We start from the raw sequence: 19573 nt of genomic DNA, 5'->3' as shown, positions 1-19573 counted from the left end.
TTGCGGTCCGTAAGTTCGAGCCCCACGTCGGGCTCTGGGCTGATGGCTCAGAGCCTGGAGCCTGTTTCCGATTCTGTGTCTCCCTCTCTCTCTGCCCCTCCCCCGTTCATGCTCTGTCTCTCTCTGTCCCAAAAATAAATAAACCTTGAAAAAAAAAATTAAAAAAAAACAAACAAAAAAAACACAAAGTGGTCAAAAAGACACAATCAGGCTACAAAGGATTCACTTAAAGGCATAGCCTAAAATCTGTGATGAATTTGTATTTCAAATGCAAACCTGGATTTCAATGGTATATAACAAGGGGAGAAATGTTCCCTGAACTATAGGAAATAAAAGTGCCTTTTGGCAGTTAAATTTTTGTACTAGTTAGAGAAGTCTGGTGCTAGGAAGAATGTTGCTGACAGGTCACAAGTCTCGGCCAATATAGTCAAGCCTTAGACACGAGAGTTAAGAGAGCACAAAGACACATGGCCCTTGGCAAGTAGTCTCTATTTCCCCACTAACAAAACAAGAGATATAGACTAGCTCATATTTAAGGTTCCTTTCAGCCCTATCTGCCCTAAGATGGCTTGTCTTAAAACAATAGTTCCATGGAGTAAGCTTCTACAATCAGTGATTACACTTCTTGCTCACCACACAATGGGTTTTTGATCATGCCAGGCTGGCCCAGGGATTTAGGGAAGAGTAAAAGTTGGAATGTTCCACCTCTCTTCAGCGAACTGGCAATAAGGATAGTGAAGAATTGCCACCTCTGCCACACATATGGAAATTCCAATAAAGAAAATGCAAGCCAGGGGTGCCTGGGTGGCTCAGTCAGTTGAGCGGTTAAGCATCCAATTTCGGCTCAGGTCATGATCTCACAGCTTGTGAGTATGAGCCCCACATCGGGCTCTGTGCTGACAGCTCAGAGCCTAGAGCATGCTTCAGATTCTCTCTCTCTCTCTCTCTCTCTCTCTCTCTCTCTCTCTCTCTGCACCTCCCCTGGCTGTGCTCTCTCTCTCTCTCTCTCAAAAATAAATTGTAAAAAAAAATTTTTAATTAAAAAAAAATTCAAGTCAACAAATTAAAGCAGCTAGTGATGTGGTGATCTAAAAGAGGCAGGGGGTATATCCCAAGAAACTGATGAGGGGAACATTACCTTTATGAATCTATCATGATGCAGGATTTGACTCTCAGTTTTGTAGGCTCAGCTACCCATTTAGTCAAGACAGAGAATGGATCTATTAACCAGGGCAGACCTGGATTAATAAAGCTCCCAAGATTGACACGTAAAAACAGAAAGCTAATGTACTGATTTCCAGTGAGACTTACAACTGGATATGCAACCAGATAATTCAAGTTGTCTAGCCTATACAGCCTCTCCATTCAGAGAAGCTCCTGGGAAGCCAAATTATAATCAGAAGGTTGCTTTGTGGATTAGAGGACATCAGTATTCAAATCAAACGTTTAATGCTATCATACTCTGCTTACCAGGGAGACCATCCCTGAAATGGTGGGATCTGCACAATAGCACCTGACCCCTGGACAGTGTTTAAGGGGGCCAAGACTGTAAGAGACAACATAAACTTCTATAACCAACTCCTGTCATGACTAGTATCGATTCTCTATAGATGTTCATGTTGTATCAAGCTATAACCTAATCCTGCTGACCTGGGAGCAAATCCCTTCTCTTTGAACTGCTGTTACATATCTTTTTTGATTCACAGTGCAGGAAATCCAAAAAGTTTAGCTCAAAGAATATCATGCTATTCATCTTATTTCCAAAGGTTTTAAGGAAAGCTACATGGTAACTTATACTAATTAAAAATAATATTAGTAGTACCTAACATTTAGTGAGAACTATATGTCAAGCACTTTTCTAAACAGTTACACATATTAACTCACTTAATCCTCCCAGTAATCCTATGAGGTAGGAATTATTATAACATCTATTCTCAAATAAGGAAATTGTGGCACCCAGGAGCTCTAGCTCTAGAATCCCCTGTTCTTAATCACTATGCTCTAATGGCTCTCAAAATAGTAACAATATGGACTCACTACAACGCCTGGGAAAATCAATATCCATTTTTACCAGCACTGCAGTCTTTCTATAGTTCTGCTCAGACTATTGTTATCAATAGGCATCCTTTAGACTATGGGCGCTAGGGAGGCTGGGTGGGCTAGGCTGAAGAACTTAAGTAACCCTGGATCCCAGAGGTTTGGCTTTAAACTCTCCCCAACCCCCACTCCTTGTTACCCATGACCTGATACCAAACAGAAGGCCTGGATCACCTTACCTTGATGTCCTTGACTCTAAGGGATGTGCCAAATCATAGACCTGAGGCAATGGAACACTGCTTCCTTAGTCTATCTAGTTAATTAAGTGGAATTGGTGCCTTAAAACATTAAAAGAGAATTAGATGATCCAGCAACTCCACTTCTGAGAATATAACCAAAAGAATTAAAAATGGGGTCTCATGGGGCACCTGGGTGGCTTGGTCGGTTAAGTGTCCGACTTCGGCTCAGGTCGTCATCTCACAGTTCATGAATTCAAGCCCTGCATAGGGCTCTGTGCTGACAGTTCAGAGCCTGGAGCCTGCTTCACATTCTGTGTCTCCTCTCTGCTCCTTCCCCATTCACACACACACTCTCTCTCTCTCTCTTGAAAATAAATAAGATGTTAAAAAAAACTTTTTTTAAACGGGGTCTCAAATAGATGTTTGTATACCCACATTCATAGCACATTATTCATAAGAGCTATAAGTAATCCAAGTGTCTGTCAATAGATGAATGGGTAAAGAAAATGTGGAATATACATATAATGGAATGCTATTCCACCTTAAAAAGGAACGACATTCTGACATGTTACAGTTGCAAACTGAGGAAATCAAACTAAGTGAAATTAGCCAGTCACAAAAAAACAAATACTGCATGATTCCACTAATATGAGGTACCTAGAGCTGTCAAATTTAGACAAAGAGAATATAAAATGGACCTCATCAGGGGCTGGGGGTGGTGGAGAATAGGGAGTTATTGTTTAATGGGTACAGAGTCTTAGCTCTTTTCTGTAAGATCAAAAAAAAAGAAAAAAGAAAAAAGGTCTGGATATGGATAGTAGTGATGGTTGTACAATAATAGGAATGTAATTAACAGTGCTTAAAGGCACACTTAAAATAGTTAAGATAGTAAATATTATGTTATGTATATTTTGCTATAATTTTTTAAAAATTAAGTGGAATTATTAATCGACACCTACTGATCTCTTCATTTACTAAAAAAAAGAAGTGACATCTTTTGTGATAGACTAAATATTAGGTAACAGGCTCTATGTCTAGCCTCAAAATACTGACATTAGGTGGGGGTAGCTCACAGAAATATGTGAAAAACAAATATCTTTTTAAAACATCATTACAATAACAAGATTTTTTAAGTTCACGGTTTACACTTCATTTCAGGCTATTGAAAAGTTATGTGTGGGTTTATTTGGACCCTCATAGTTATATCCTTATTTTTAGCACAAAGGTAAGCAGTATAGTTGGGAATAATGAGAAAGACTTACTGAAAGCAGAGAGTGGTGCTTAAAACCACAAGCTTTGGAATGTGACATACCTAATTACCATTACCAGTCTGCTACTTGCTAGTTGAGTATCATTGGCTGAGTTATATAACCTCTCTTAGCCTTAGTTTCCTCATCCATAAAATGGAAACACTAATTCCTAGGCCCTAAAGCTACTCTGAGGATTAAATAATGTAAATAAAGAGACTGTTTACCAAGTCTAACACAAAATAAACACTCATCAAGCAGTTGTTATTATTAATAAAATTTTAATAGAATAAAAGTAGACAGTAGAAAAAATAGGAATTGTGGGATCTTTCAAATGCTATCAAAACTATAAATTTTATGGGGTGCCTGGGTGGCTCAGTTGGTTAAGCATCCAACCTTGGCTTGGGTCATGATCTCACTGTTTGTGGGTTCCAGCCCCACGTTGGGCTCTCTGCTGTCAGCACAAAGCCCACTTCCGATCCTCAGTACCCCCCTCTCTCTGCCCCTCCCCCACTCACACGCTCTCTCAAAAATAAACATTTAAAAAAGAAAAACTATAGTTTATATTTTCTATAAGAAATAAAGATATGGGGCACCTGGGTGGTTCAGTCAGTTAAGCCTCCAACTTCGGCTCAGGTCATTATCAGGTCATTATTATCGTGGGTTCAAGCCCTGCACTGGGATCGGTGCTGACAGTTCAGAGCCTGGAGTCTGCTTAAGATTCCGTGTCTCCTTCTCTCTCTGTCTTTCCCCTGCTTGTGTTCTCTCTCTCTCAAAAATAAATAAACATTAAAAAAAAAAAAAAAAGAAGTAAAGATATACTACTAGCATTTGTAACGATCGGGTTGGGGAAAGGAAAAAATTCTGATTTTAATATTTTGCTTAAAGCAACAAGAGAAGAAATAAGTCCATGGTCATGAAAGATATGAAAATTGTAAGAAAATATTTTATGCAACTTTTTGCCAATAAATTGGTAATCTAGATGAAATGCATGATTATGAAAATATAAATTCTAAAATTGAGTCAAAAAGAAAAAGAAAACCAGTCAATAACCACAGAAGATAGATGATGAAAGATCTAACTCTAAAAATATAACCAAGTCCAGACAATTTTGCAAGCACATATTGTAACTTTCAATGAAAAAACAGCACAGTAATTTCCTACAGTTGCACTTCTCCAACTTCTCCAGAGCATAAAAAAGAAGGTGAAAATCTTCTCAATTCATCTACAAAGCTAGACTAATCCTCATATCAAAATTGAGGGGGCCCTGAGTGGCTCAGTTGGTTAAGCATCTGACTCTTGATTTTGGCTCAGGTCATGATCTCATGGTCCTGGGATCAAGGCCCCAGGTTGAACTCTGCACTTAAGTACTTAAGGTTCTCTACCTCTCCCACTGTCCCTTCCCTGTTTGCACATGCACGTGCACTTACTCTCTCTCAAAAAAAAAAAAAAAAAAAAAATTAAATAGACATAGCACAAAGAAATACTATGGGCCCATATCACTTATACATACTGATTCTGAAATCATGTAAACAAAATATAAACTAATCAAATCTAGCAAGTAATTAAAATAGTAATCAGAATTTATTCTGGAAATGTGGAAATGGTTCAGTGCGAAAAAATATATAAATATAATTAATTACATTTATAAATTAAAAGATATAAAATAATATGCTTTTCTCATTAGACCTCTCAAAAAAAGCATTTGATCATTTCAACAGTCGTTCCTAAATATCATAAAACAATAGGAAATAAAACTGGTAAAAATACCAACGCCATTTCCAATAAAATTGAAACAAAGAGGAGATGCCTATTATCACCCAATTTTTCAACACTGTTTTTGAGAGTCCAGCTAATGCAAAAGATAAGAAAAATAAATAAGATATAAATATTAGAAAAGAAAATATAAATTATCATTATCTTAAATATTATGATTGTATAGTATGACAAGAAATGTAACCTTAATTAAAACAACTGTTAGCATCAATAAGAGAGCCCATTAGTGGGAAAGAATATAGGATAAATAACTTTTAAAAATCCGCAGTCCACAGCTTCTCTTTATATTACCATAAGCAGATTAAAAAAATGAAATAGATAAAGAGTCCCATTTAAAACAATGTTTAACAAACAAGGTTTATTGTTTCATTTAGCACTAAACATTTTTCCTGAGACAAGAACACAGATTTAAAACTTTTTTAATTTTAGGGGTGCCTGGGTGGCTCGGTCAGTGAAGTGTCCAACTTCAGCTCAGGTCATGAACTCACAGCACATGTGTATGAGCCCCATGTCGTGTCAGGCTGTGTGCTGACAGCTCAGAGCCTGGAGCCTGCTTCCCATTCTGTGTCTCCCTCTCTCTCTGCCCCTCCCCCACTTGCACTCATTCTGTCTCTTAAAAATAAATAAAACATAAAAAAAAGAAATTTAAAAAAATTTTTTTAATCTTAGAAGTACTAATATATATTAATTAGTACTGGGGCATCGGGTGGCTCAATCAGTTAAGCATGTGACTCTTGATTTCAGCTCAGGTCATTATCTCATGGGTTTGTTGGATCGAGCCCCACATCAGGCTGTGCACTGACAGTGTGGGGTCTGCTTGGGATTCTCTCTCTCTCTCCCCCTCTCTCTTTGCCCCTCCCCCACTCATACTCACATGCTCTCTTGCTCTCTCTCAAAAATAAATAAACTTTTTAAAAAACTACTAATATATAAACAAATAAAGGTCCCATTATTAAATAGTTCACCCTATCTACTCTACCTGAGTATGTAATCATAGTTATGTAAAGCTAAAATAAATCACAAAGCAAACATTCCAAGTTTGGGAGGTTGGTGGTTTCAAAACAGCACCACTTCATTTGATTATTATGTACAAGCATTAGACCATACTATAGTGTAGATAACATGCTAAAAATTCTTTTCATATTGTATTATTTATGTTGCTAGAGAACAGTAGTATTACATCATTACCAAAATTGAAATTTACTTATTTTATATATATATTATATAAATATATATATATATTTTATATATATATATGTTTGATATATTTGATTAACACTGACCTCGCTTCCATTTCATTGCTATAAGATACAATGTCTTGGTTTGTTAAGTATTTAGTCCCAAGGCTGGGGAAAAGAAGCACATGGTAGGTAGAGTACTCAGCTGAAAATATTCGGGGGAAAAAAAAAGATGTGTTATAAGATAGTTTTATCAAAATCCTTTCTAATTAAAAAGATCCTTCATTCTTTGCATTATCACAGAAAATAAGAAGGAGCTACATAGCATCATGCAGCATTAACCTTGAGAAAATTCAGATTTAATCTTACTTTAGTATTGAACCAAACCAGGTTATTGGCACAATAAATAAGATGTCTTCAAATCTTTATTTCAGGGATCAACACTTATTTGTAAAATTAAAATAGGGAGAATAATATTACCTAAAATGAATTAAATACTATAATTAACTTTAAAAATTATAATTTGCAAGAAAGTTGAATAATATGTATTACATAATTAAAAGATAATTAAGGACAAGTTCCTTCACACATACCCACACACACATTTCCCTAAAGCTTTATAGATTTAATGGTTAGCTAATTGGGGTAGGGAGGAAATGAAAGTGTCCATTAAGAAATACTCAATCTCAGGGGCGCCTGGGTGGCGCAGTCGGTTAAGTGTCCGACTTCAGCCAGGTCACGATCTCGCGGTCTGTGAGTTCGAGCCCCGCGTCAGGCTCTGGGCTGATGGCTCAGAGCCTGGAGCCTGTTTCCGATTCTGTGTCTCCCTCTCTCTCTGCCCCTCCCCCGTTCATGCTCTGTCTCTCTCTGTCCCAAAAATAAATAAACGTTGAAAAAAAAATTTAAAAAAAATAAAATAAAATAAAGAAATACTCAATATCTTGGGGCACCTGGGTGGCTTAGTCCAACTCCTGATTTCGGCTCAGATCATGAGCTCTCCTCCTTGGGATTCTCTCTCTCTCTTTCTCTCTCTCTCTGCTCCTCCCCCACTCACATGTACTCCATCTCTCTCTCTCAAAATAAATAAACTTTAGGGGAAAAAAAGGAAATACTCGATCTCTAAATATGATTGCAAAATTGTCAGATTATTCATTCATTAGATAAAAATGTGTTGCATGCCTACTATTTTCTAGGTACTTATCATTGTGAGACAGTAAAAAAATACTGCACTGGGAAAGGACTTTTTAGATATTATTACATCTCAAATGTATTATGCAATATGCGGCTGAGAATTAATTATATTTAACACATTCAACATATAGAACAAGATTCTGAGTAATCAAATCAATTATACCCTTGAGCAACTCGATTCTTTAAATTCCTCTCACTATTCCCTTGAGTTAATTTCTACACCAGGATTCTTTTCCAGTTCTAAAATAAGAGAATAAAGACATTTCCTACAGAAGACCTAATATAAAAGAAGAGAAATGTAAGAGAGGGGATACATTAGCTCTTAAATTCTTGTTTCCATTTGCTCTCAATAGCACTTCTAATGTTTCATTTTGTCTTCAAAGAAAATCTTGATTTAGAAGAACAAAAAGTACAATCATCTTCAACATCAAAACAAGTATATTGTTTAGTTCTTACTACAGTTAGCAATAGATTGAAACTGAGGAAGAAATATTAAAACAAATCTTTATTCTAAGTTATATAATGCCACTCACCATAGTAATGGTCTGATACTTTGGTATATGACTTTGTAAAATAAATAGTACCAACAGGTAGAAAATTTTCCTTTGCTCTCTTAAGACAGTCCTTAGGGGAGTTTTTATCAGTGTTTGCTCATAACTTGAATGTTAATTTAAAGAAGTGTCACTTCTATCACCTAAATGATATATTTTCTAGAAAGGTGATTTAATTGGGAAGAGAAAAATGCCATATTGCTTCTTCCTCCCAAGAGGAAAGGATGCATTCCATTCCTGTGAACTCTCTTTGTCTCTCTCTGCCTCTGTCTCTGTCTCTTGGGTTCTGAGTCTCTATCTCTCTCTGCCCTTCCCCTGCTCACGTCCTCTCTCTCTCTCTCTCTCTCTCTCTCTATATATATATATATATATATATATACACATATATATATACATATACACACACATATACATACGCATACATGTCGATGGAGATATACATATCCGTATATGCATATGTATGCATATCTGTCCAACAAATGTTTGATTTTGAGATCTCTCTTCCTCTTCTTACTGATTCATTATGCTCAGTGTGATGACTTTAAAACTACTGCCTTTCACATTTCATTCATTCATCAATAAATAATTGAGTACCTGAATGTATTGAGTACCTTCTGCATGCTTAGCATTATATCAAATGTAAAGGAAGATACAAAATAAATATAAGCCAAGACCTTGCCCTCCAGAATCTTTTGATCTCTTCCAGGAGCAAGATAAAACGTGATATGTCATTAAGTAATTCATACGACTAGTGCCAAAATCAAAGGTACAGGTAACATGCATTTTACATTTATGTAGAATTTTAGAGCTTCAAAACACTTTCCTGTATTTAACCCTCAGAACAGTCTTGTGAAGTACACATTATCAGCTCCACTTTAACAACAAGGAACCTGAAATTCATAATTTTAAGTGGCAGCCTTAATCAAATAGATTATGAGTGGAAGTCAAGACTTGAGCCAGGGTTTTCTTATTCTAAGTCCAGTGCTCTTTTCAATACAGCACAGGAAACCAAAGGCTGGGGTATTAACAGGAAAACAGCCAGCTTTCTGCTACAGATGGAATTGAACTAGATCTGATAGAATGTCAGGAAAACATAAAGCTATCTGAGCAGTGTCCAGCTAAATGTCCAGAATAATTTTATTCTGCAAATATTTGTACTTCAGTGTTATACACACACCACAACTACCATTTCCTTAGTTTTAGTGCATTTACCTCCTCAGTAAGAGATTTGCTCTCAGAAATGAGGATGTCAAATGTAATTAAAAAGCTGGCCTAGCAGGATCATATAAATCTTAAATCACAAATATATACCTTAAAGGTCTGGCTTCTACTAATCCTTACACATTTTGTTTCCCCTCAGCACCGGAGAGCATATCTCGCTCCTATCCTTTTCTAGCATTCTTGCTCCCAACAACCACTTATTTTAAGATGTCAGTAGCTGACCCTACCCCAAATTCCACAGGTTCACCCCAGTTTTGTCACTCCAGCCCCTGCCCACAACATCCCCCTCCCTCGCAATGGATAGAATACCTAGTTCCGGCTCTGCAGGTGCGGTCGGGATGCTGCACACAGCACTGACAGATAAGATATGACCTTTCGACTCCGTCCTTGGGGACCTCCCGCTGGCCGCGCAGCGTAGTTCCAACCCCGGCAAAGGGGCTCCCGGCTCGGGATCGCAGCCACCGGCAGCGCACGGTCCGAAGTGATGCCTCTGACAACTAGAACGACACTGGGCGCCGGGGCGTGCATCACTCCGCCCCATACTCCTGCCAACTGCAGGGGACTTGGTCCGGTAACCAGTCCATCCCACCCCACAGGCGAGTCCGGGCCAGCCGGACCTCACGCAGGACCCCGACGACGGGTCGCTGGCAGAGGCGGCGGCAGCAAAAGCCACCCGCCCCCAGTGCCCATAGTCGCCAACCTAAGACCCCCTAGGCTGGACCGCAGAGAAGCGTTGCTATGGAAACCCCCTGAGGATCACGTGACGTCCTCGGACGACCAATCGCCTCTTAGCTCTGCCCGCGGCACCGCTTTCGGCCCTCCCTTCTGCCCCGCCCCCTCCCGCCCCCGCCTTCTTCGCCCAGCCCCGCCCCTTTCCTGCGGAGAGCCCGCGCCTGCGCACCGCATCGAGCGCGCTCCCTCCCTCGCGCGCGCTCCCCGGGGAAGAGTGGGGGCGGCGTAGGAGGCTAGAGAAGAGCATGAAGCTGAGGAGGAAGGAGCGCCGCCAGCGCGCAGGCCCAGAAGCGCCCGAGCCCCGGCTGCCGGCGACGCCCCAGAGCGGAAGAGGGAAGTGAAGGCGCCAGGCTGCGGGTTCCCGGTGGGTGGGCTACGCTTACCGAGGTAGAGGCAGCACCAACGAGAGGCTTTTGCCACCGGTCCGGATCGGGGATGTCGAAGAACACGGTGTCGTCGGCCCGGTTCCGGAAGGTGGACGTGGATGAGTACGACGAGAACAAGTTCGTGGACGAGGAAGACGGGGGCGACGGGCAGGCTGGGCCCGACGAAGGCGAGGTGGACTCCTGCCTGCGGCAATATCCTTGCGTTTGCCGGCCTCCGTACCCCACCGCGCCCCTCTCCCCGGACCCCGCCGCCGGCAGGGTCTGCGAAGCTGGGGCCGCTCCCGGGGCACGGGCGCGGAGCTCACCTGTCTCTTTGGGCTCCCCCACTCTGAGAGGGCAGGGGTCGCTCCCATTTCTAACCGAGTCGCCCCGGGACCCCAGGGTCCCGCCTGGGAAAGTTGCCCTTCCCGGCGCGCCTTCTCCGCCCCCGATTCCTCAGGTTGCGGCTGGAGTTGCTGCCTGCAGGGAACTGGCAGGGCGGCCGCGCCCTCGCGGCGCGGGGGGAGGCATCTGGTGCTGCTCTGTGGCCCTCGGAGGGCGCCTAAGTTGTCCTCCGCAGGACGGTGCCTGCTGGGGCCACGGTGGCTCCAGAAATTTCTGATTGGGAGGAAAGGGCTGCTTCTGTTCTGGTGGTTTGGTTTTGACAGCGTTGGGAGAGTTTATTCCTTGCCGGCAGGGAAGGGGCGATTTGCAGAATTGAGGCCCTCTGTCCTTTTAGCCCGTGGGCTTTTTTGCTTTTCTTTCTTTTTTTTCTTTTTTTTTTTTTTTTTTTTTAAGAGAAAGGAATTTGGCAATATATAGGTTGCAAGATAAACAATTTGCTAACCCGGGGAGGGGGGGTGAGTCCAAAGCAACCAACTCGGGCGAAGGAAGCTTGGAGCCTTTTACTTGCTAATAAGCAAGGGACAATAGAAAGACAGAGCTTGCATGTGGAGAATCCCTGGAAATATTTAAAATAAACCCCAGCGAATAAAATAGATGAAGAATAAAATAGACGATGAGTCATTTGTACGAAGCAGAATGGTTTTTGTAATCCTGAAATCGTTTCCATTTCAGTTAAAATGTGGCTGTCAGTTCCTGGTTTTTGTTTTTGCATATTTGAATATTCATAATTTGAACATTTGCACCAGATATTTTTTAGAAAAATGTAAATGTTTCAACGACTAAAGCTGTAGTTTTAGAGATTCTCAATTACTGAACTCATTCATTTCTGATTATTCTCTAATGTATTCGTAAGATAAGACTTTTTAAAACCCTTTCCTCATCTATATCGTATTAAAGTATAATGGGGAAATATGAGTGAAAATATTTGGTTCTAACTATATCTAGTCTTAAAGGCACCTAAAATACAGCATTAAACATTTATCAACATACAGATGTTTCTTTGATTTCCACAACCTTCATAGTCAGCTGTTGCTATTTTTCATTATTTAAATACTTAAATGTTTTGGGTCTTAAAAATGAGCCAATCTTGCAAAAGGCATGCTTTTTCTAGAAGTTCGTTAAGCCTTGAAAATAACAGCTTACCACCAACCCTAAGGCTTGTGTTTTTGGTTTTGGTTTTTTGTTTTTTTGTCAGACGATCCCCCCTCCCCCCCCAGAAGCAATGAACATTATTCTGTCTGAAAACATTCTTTGTGATGGATAAATGATGTTTTGTGAAACTAACTGTAGGTTGATGGGTGATAACTCTTAACTGGTACTGCTGTATTCATATAATGGGTCTGCTTTGTATAAAATAAAAAGATATTGTCTCTTCACTTGTTACAACCGAGAGACAAGCTTTGGTCAGGCACTACAGATGGAGGAACAAGTGAACTCTGGTTTTCCTTTTAGGGGAATGATTGTAGATTCTGACAGTCTGATTGGCCTTCCGTGCCTCGTACTTGCTAACTCACTAGTGCTTCCAAAGACTAAATTTAATAGGTATGACATAAGACAGTTTTAATAACCTTTATGAAATATAAGAGAAAATATCCAAAACAGAAAAATTAAGCTGCTGCCTAAAAAGTCACTGAATTATTAGCTCTTTTGTGATGCCTCTTTTCATCAATATTGAGAGATTGCTAATGTGTATCATTTCGATTGCTAGAATAATGACCAGTATTTTCTACCAGCATTTCAGTTAATGTAGAATATAAGTCTAGCAAAAGTTTGGTCTTTCATTTTTCCAGTTAGAATCGCATAAAAGACATTTTGGTTGAGGATAGGTGTTTCATGTTGGGACCTATTAATTCTTTTAATATAGCTTTGGATAATGTTTGCATGTGTCTTACTGGAAAATGAAAGGCTATCAAAGTGTTCATTTAGTAATTGGAGCCACGCAAGAACTGGTGGTTGCTTTATTACCTTCTCTAGTGTTTTCAGTATCATACCTTTGACTGACATCCTTGAAACCAACATGTTGAGTTTTACAATATTGAACGTAGTGACCATGGTAATTTTTCAATGTAAAAGTCAAGGCTTAAGAGCCAGTGCTTTCCTGAGGCCTGCCCTCTCCTGCTATGCCCTTAACCTCCATCACAGGAAACATGACCGCTGCCCTACAGGCAGCTCTGAAAAATCCCCCCATCAACACCAAGAGTCAGGCGGTGAAGGTGAGTCACAGACAACTCCGTGATCTCTGCTGATATCTTAGCATTCTTACCAAAATCCTGGAAGTGTCTTGAAATCAACAAATCTTTTAACTGTTTACTGTCTTTTACATACAAGAGCTCACAATGCAGCTTGATAGGTAAAAATTTACATATGAAAAGTTAGCACTCTGATATTGAGCTATGATAAGAGAGCATTTTGTATGTTCCATGGAGGCCACTCAGGTTGAAGTTGAGCAAAGGCTTGAAGAATAAACAAAACTTTTACGAAGTAAAGCGATTCTACTTGGTTGCTTTTTAAAAATTTTTCTAAATTATATAAGAATTAAGTGTTTATAGAAAACTAGTAATCATCATCATCCTACTGTCCAGAGATAATTGGTTATTACTTTTTGGTGTTGCTATATATTTATAGAGCTTTTCTATTGGTATTTTTTTTTTAATAAAAATGGAGTTTTATAACTGACTTTTTTCTTTTTGCAATGTACATGAATATCTTGGCAATAAGTTTATTTCTATAAGCATCTTTTTTAATGCCTGCATATAGATATGCTGTGGTTTACATATAACTAATCTTCCTTTGTCATATATTTAAAATATTGACCTTTTTTTCTTGTCAGCAGTACTGAAATGAACAATTTTGCATAAATTCTTATTTGTTTCCTTTGAATAAATTCCTAGAAGTGCATTGCTGAGTTTGAGAATGCACTTTTTTTTAAGACTTTTGGTACAAGTGTTATTGCCAAACTGCCCTTCAGCAAAACCTGACTTACATCCTGGGCAGCAGTCTTTCAGTGATTCTTAAGAACATTTACTTAGTGTTTAAAATGTGGCCCAGGGCTCTGAACCCATTGTCCATAGGAGCCCTAAGGATCTCTTTATTGAGTATTAGTAACAGTTTGGGCAAATGCATAATAATTATCTAGGCCACAATAAAAGGAAACATTTCTTTGGTTTTCGAAAATGGTGGGGAACGTCTTTGAAATTTCAATTTTACCACCTTCTGCTTTTATGTGGCTGAGTTTTTATCACAGTTTGTGGGTGGAGAATTGTAAGAATATTTTTCTAAATTGGGTAATTGCATAGTCTTTAAACTGAAAACAGCAATAGGAGGTAGAAGCATTCTGTAAAACCCTGATCAGTAGGAATGCCGAAGAGATCACTCTTTCTTGAATAGGAGAAGTGAACTGTTGGAAGGGTAAATTAAATGTTCTCTTTGCTTGGCTTCATGGGTGAAAAAATAACTTTGCTGTTGGAGCAGCCTTTTATCAAAGAAAAAAAATTATAAATGAAGATCACTGTATCTTATATCTTGACTATAGATATGAAACTTAAAATTTAAGTTTTCTGAACGTATTGTTTTTGAAGGATGGTTCAAGGTAGAACTGCAGCTCATTTTGTCTTCAGATCTTTTTCTGAGTACAAGAAGTAAAACTGAAATGTGGGTTCAATAACATTGGCAAATTAGCACCTCTATCTGTAAGCAAATCCTCTCAGCGCTCCTTCAGATACATCAAGAATCTGACCCCCTCCACTGCTACCATGCTAGCCAAAACCAGCCTGTGTTATTGCCATAACTTCCAAACTGGTCTCCCTCCTTCTGCCTTGTCCCCTGCCCCCCACCAGTCCCACCTCAGCTTATTCTCAGCATGGTGGCCAAAGTGATCCTGTTGAAATACAAGTCAGGTTATATCGCTGTTGTCCCCACGGTGGCCTGCAGGGCTTACACAGTCTGCCCTCCCACCACCCCTCTGACCCGTCGTCCTACGTCCTACTCTTCCACCCTCTTCCACCGTTATCACTCTGGCCACCGGGGATCTTCTTGCTGTTCCTTGAACACCCGGAATACACACTAACAGCAGTTCTTTCCTCTGACCAACATACTGTTCTCTGATAGCCCCAAGGATTCTTCTTTCATGTCCTTCAGGTTTTAAATGTCACCGTCTCAGTGTGGCCTTTCTAGAGCAACCACTTGGCACGCATATGTCTAAATGTTCTGTTCTTATCCTCAGGATCGAGCAGGCAGCATCGTCTTGAAGGTGCTCATCTCTTTTAAAGCTAATGATATTGAAAAGGCAGTTCAGTCCCTGGACAAGAACGGTGTGGATCTTCTAATGAAGTATATTTATAAAGGCTTCGAGAGTCCCTCTGACAATAGCAGTGCTGTGTTATTGCAATGGCATGAAAAGGTGAGTTATGAATTATAAATCTCTGGCCGGCTCCTTTATAATAGTGACAATGACAACTCCTCTCATCTGGATAATTACTTTGACTTGTTGGTTATACATCTTTGTCTTTACAAATAAATGTGTGAAAGTGAAAGTTAGATTTTATGCTTACTGCCTTGGTCCTAAGAGATTCTGATTTGCAACACATTTATTCAGTAATGATTATTGTTCATTTAACATAATCTTGAACTTTGAACTAAATGAAAACCTTGAAAAGAAACAGTAAAAATCAAGAATTCTTGGACTGTGGCCAAAAGGTAGAAACAACCCAAGTGCCCATGGACAGATGAACAGATAATCCATTTTATGCATACACCACATTTTGTTTATTGGACAACCAAATAAAGGAAATTATGACACATGACACAGCACTGATGAACCCCGAAAACATTACTCAAGGTGAAATAAGCCAGGTACGAAAAGACAAATACTGTGAGATTCCACTTCTATCAAATATCTAGACTAGGCAAATTCAGAGAAACAAAATAGATTAGAGGTTACCAGGGACTGGGGAGGAGGGAGAATAGAGTTACTGCTTAATGGGAACAGCATTTCTTTTTAGGGTGATGAAAAAGTATTGGAAATAGACAGTGGTGGTGACTGTAGAATCCTGGGAATGTAATGAATGCTACTGAATTTTACACTTACGGATGGTTAACGTAGCAAAGTGTATGTTACATATGTTACACAATTTAAAAAACTCACAGGTGGGATGAAGAATTCCTGTATTTTTTTATGCATTTCATTCTGCAGATAGTACACTGTCCATTAAAAAAATAGTTAAGGGTAATTTTTAGCTTTAGCTTAAAAGTTGGTAAGGTAATTTTTAACACCCAACACTTAGGTAATATTAATATTAATGTAAGCGGTGTAACGTTTAAATAGAACCAACCACAGAGAAGGGGTATATTCTCTAATATCTTACAATTCCCGGCACTCAGGTTTTCCGAAGCTGTTGTGTGTGTCTGAGTGAAAGCACATTCGGAAATAAGAATAGGTAGTAAAACTTGTCGATTAGTCTCGGTCAAGTCACTTGGTCTCTCATGCACTGTCAAATAAAGAGAACTAACATTTATGGACACGGTAACCATACCTCCCGTTTGCCCCAGTTTATGCCTGTTTTCCCAACATAATTATGAATAGTTCCCTTTCACTCCCCAGTGTCCCACTTGGAGAATAACATACATGGTCATCCACTTCAGGAACACGTTCCATTTGCCAGCCACTGTACCGTTAGTTTATGTTTCATTCACTCCTTAAAACAGCGCCGTAAGGTATAAAACATCTTTATCATCCTCAATTTAGACGTGAAGAGCCAGCTTAAAAACCTAAGCAACCTAGCTCCTGTCTAGTCTCAGGATCATAGTAGACCTTGATGGAGCACGTACTGTATTCCAAGCACCTTGTAAAGATTAACTCATTTAACCCTCGTAAAAATACTAGGAGGGAGAGCTTGCTATTATTTGCCTTTTGGTGGGTGGGGAAGCAAACTGAGGCGCATATTAAGTTTTCGTTGCTTCCTAACATCACTCACTGGTTTTTGCCAATCTGTCTCCTAAACGCTTCTCCAACCATCTACTCAGATACACCTCTAATGCAACTCTTCACAGCGTCTCTCCCAGTCTGTTGCCCTAGCTTCCTTAACAGGCCTCCGGCTACCAATTTCACCTCCCTCAAATCTCTTCTCCACCCGGTCGCCAGAGTTTCCTCTCGAAAACCCAGATCTACCCTGTCAGTCACCTGCAGAATAAAGCCCGAGTTCCCAGGTCCAGCCTCTCCTCTTCATGTTCTTCTCCCTGTGCTCCAGCAGCGAGCACAGTAGTATTGCTTCCCAGAACACCCCATACCGTTTCACACCTGTGTACTTCTGCTCGTGATTTTCTCTACCTCAGTGGCTCCTTACACCCTAGTGCACACTTGTGTGTACAGAATTATACTATATTATAGTATAGTAACGATCTCTACATGTCTGTCCCTTCCCAATAGACCAGAAGATGCTATATCCCTAGCATCTAGCATAGTACCCAGTACATAAAAGTATTCAGTAAGTAAACCAGAGCTTCAAATTCCTGATGCTTAGTCATGACTTCCAGTTTTTTAAGGTAAAGTCAAAATAAAAGTTCCTAAGTTCTTAGCTATTAAATAATATATTCTTAGCTTTGGAGAATAAAAAGAATCTGACAAACTGGCTAATCTAAAGGAACTTAGGACAGTTGATCTCGGTTTCGATTTCTTCCTGCCCGTGCTAAGAAGAGAATAAAGTGAATATCCTAAATCTATACTTGAGCACCTGTTTTAGGCAAGAACATGCTGTAAACCTTTAAGAACATACTGTTATTCGAAAACAACATACTAGAATGTAAACTAGTATCTTACTAGCGTGTAGGTACATAAGGGTAGGGACTGTATCCCCCCCCAGTACCAAGAACAGTGCCTGGGACATGACAGGTGTTCAAGAAGTATTTATGAAAATTAAAGAATTCAAAATCAGTAGCTGCACACATTCCTTCTTAAAGAAAAATGTTCTACTTGGTATGAGGACTGACCCTTTATGATTCTGTCAACATTTACGTTTTGGTCTGTTTTTAGGCACTTGCTGCCGGAGGAGTGGGGTCCATTGTTCGAGTGCTGACTGCAAGGAAAACTGTGTAGCCCAGCAGGGTCTGGGTCTCTCCTCTGGGTGTGGGAGTTGCTGGTACAAAGACCAAAACAACCAAATGCCACCGCTGCCCTTCGGGGTAGCATCTGTTTCTCTCAGCTTTGCCTTCTTGCTTCCTTTTTCATATCTGTAAAGAAGGAGATTACATATCAATTTTCCTTTCATGAAAATTGGGATAATATAGAGGAAACGTTTCAACAGGAGTGTTTCACGCTCTCAAAACTATTACGGTGATGTGTATACCTGTCTGTATATAATATAATTTGCCTTCAAGTTTAAGTGTGCAATTCTAACCCCTATTGGCTGGTGGGGGTTTTTTTGTTTTGTTTGCATTTTTGTTTTTTTGAGGTGTTCTGTTTTGTTTTTGACTAATAGTGAAAATTTTGATCTGAATTTGAGGCCAGTTTCCTAACTCATTGCTAGCCAGGAAATGATCTTTACAAAAAATACCTTTGAGAAACTGGCAGCTATTAACATTGCAAAACTGGACCATAATTCCCGTATTTAAGCAAAATGTGTTTCTGGAACAGGTGGTGGGTGAACAGCACGAGCGAGTTCCACCTTTGTTTCTGCTTACCTCCAGATCATGTGAGCTTAAGTATGCCTCTTCCTCTCCGCACCCAGTAATCATGGCCTCTCGATTTCTCTGTGGTCTCCAGGGTCCAGAGCAAGAAGTCTTGCTCTACAGAAATGTATCTATGAAATGCCAGAGCCTGTTTGGCCTGAGCATAAAACTTTGTTCTAATAATATGACCCTATTTGGGGAAACTACTCCAAATCAGAAAAGACATGAAAACTTTGATGAAGTTCAAACTCTGGGCAGCCTGTGAATGAAATGCTGATTTATTTAGAACTCTAATAGCTGCCTTAGACATGATGAGGTATATAACTAGTATTTGATATACCCTATAAATGTCTTCAGTGTTCTTCAGGGTAAATAGGATCTTAAAAGCTTTGGTTCAGATCCAGACATCTACACATTCTGTATTTTAGCTTAGTGGTTCTTCAAAAAGGAAAATGCCGCATAGCAAAAAGTGTTTACTTGTTGGACAAACCAAATGGGTTCTCAAAAAATGACCGGTGCTTATAAAAAGTTATTATTCAGTGGCTCCAAAACAAACCACCCAAATGCATATGACCAAGAGGGAAATCAGCCTGTGTTTCGTATTTACATTGGGCGCCAGTTTCATAATCACTGTCTTATGTGAAAACTGGTGGGGAAATTCTATAACCTCTTTGCTGTTTTTGATACCTGCTTTTTGTTTTGTAAAAATGATAAAGTTCAGAAAATAAAATGTCAGTGTTGAATAATTTATTTTTCTAACTCCTATTTTAACACTTATGAATGTGTGATTAATTACGAGGGAAGATTTCCTGTTTTACCAGAAGGTTGTGCTCTTGACAGGAAGTAATTTGGTACAGGTTTCTAAAACTACTTTATTCAAATACCAAGTAGTGGAGAAAAGGAGACAGTCGTCGATGATCTCAGAGCACCACCAGAGCCTTTGGAATGATTCCTCGCCCTCTGGATGCT

General features: G+C 39.7%; 2 protein-coding genes across 3 annotated transcripts in view; one reads left to right on the top strand and one right to left on the bottom strand.

Moving 5' to 3' along the window:
- RGL1 (ral guanine nucleotide dissociation stimulator like 1) overlaps positions 1–10130 on the bottom strand; it is a 260974-nt gene extending 250844 nt beyond the window's left edge. The window contains exon 1 of one of the 2 annotated variants that reach the window (XM_025920976.2): positions 9750–10130. The gene's annotated coding sequence lies outside the window, so the exon portion shown is untranslated. The remainder of the gene's footprint in view (positions 1–9749) is intronic. The other variant, XM_086694460.1, reaches the window with a different exon arrangement.
- Positions 10131–10414: 284 nt separating this feature from the next.
- On the top strand, positions 10415–19354 carry ARPC5 (actin related protein 2/3 complex subunit 5). Its single transcript, XM_086694463.1, has 4 exons — positions 10415–10751; positions 13084–13155; positions 15165–15341; positions 17970–19354. Exons 1-4 carry the CDS (start codon positions 10608–10610, stop codon positions 18030–18032), a joined length of 456 nt encoding a protein of 151 aa, XP_086550589.1. The 5' UTR covers positions 10415–10607; the 3' UTR covers positions 18033–19354.
- Positions 19355–19573: the final 219 nt, after the last annotated feature.

The sequence above is a fragment of the Puma concolor genome, chromosome E4, assembly GCF_028749965.1.
Source record: "Puma concolor isolate L17-30 chromosome E4, mPumCon1.1.hap2, whole genome shotgun sequence".
NCBI lineage: Eukaryota > Metazoa > Chordata > Mammalia > Carnivora > Felidae > Puma > Puma concolor.
Note: the sequence above shows the minus strand (reverse complement) of the source record. Positions and strands in the feature narration are given on the sequence as shown.

What these genes read in the sequence shown, in the direction of transcription:
- ARPC5 (XM_086694463.1), top strand. Translation starts at nt 10,608, where the DNA reads ATGTCGAAGAACACGGTGTCGTCGGCCCGGTTCCGGAAGGTGGACGTG. An exon ending in TGGACTCCTGCCTGCGGCAA is followed by an intron (nt 10,752 to 13,083) that starts TATCCTTGCGTT and finishes ACCTCCATCACA; the next exon opens with GGAAACATGACCGCTGCCCT. An exon ending in CCAAGAGTCAGGCGGTGAAG is followed by an intron (nt 13,156 to 15,164) that starts GTGAGTCACAGA and finishes TCTTATCCTCAG; the next exon opens with GATCGAGCAGGCAGCATCGT.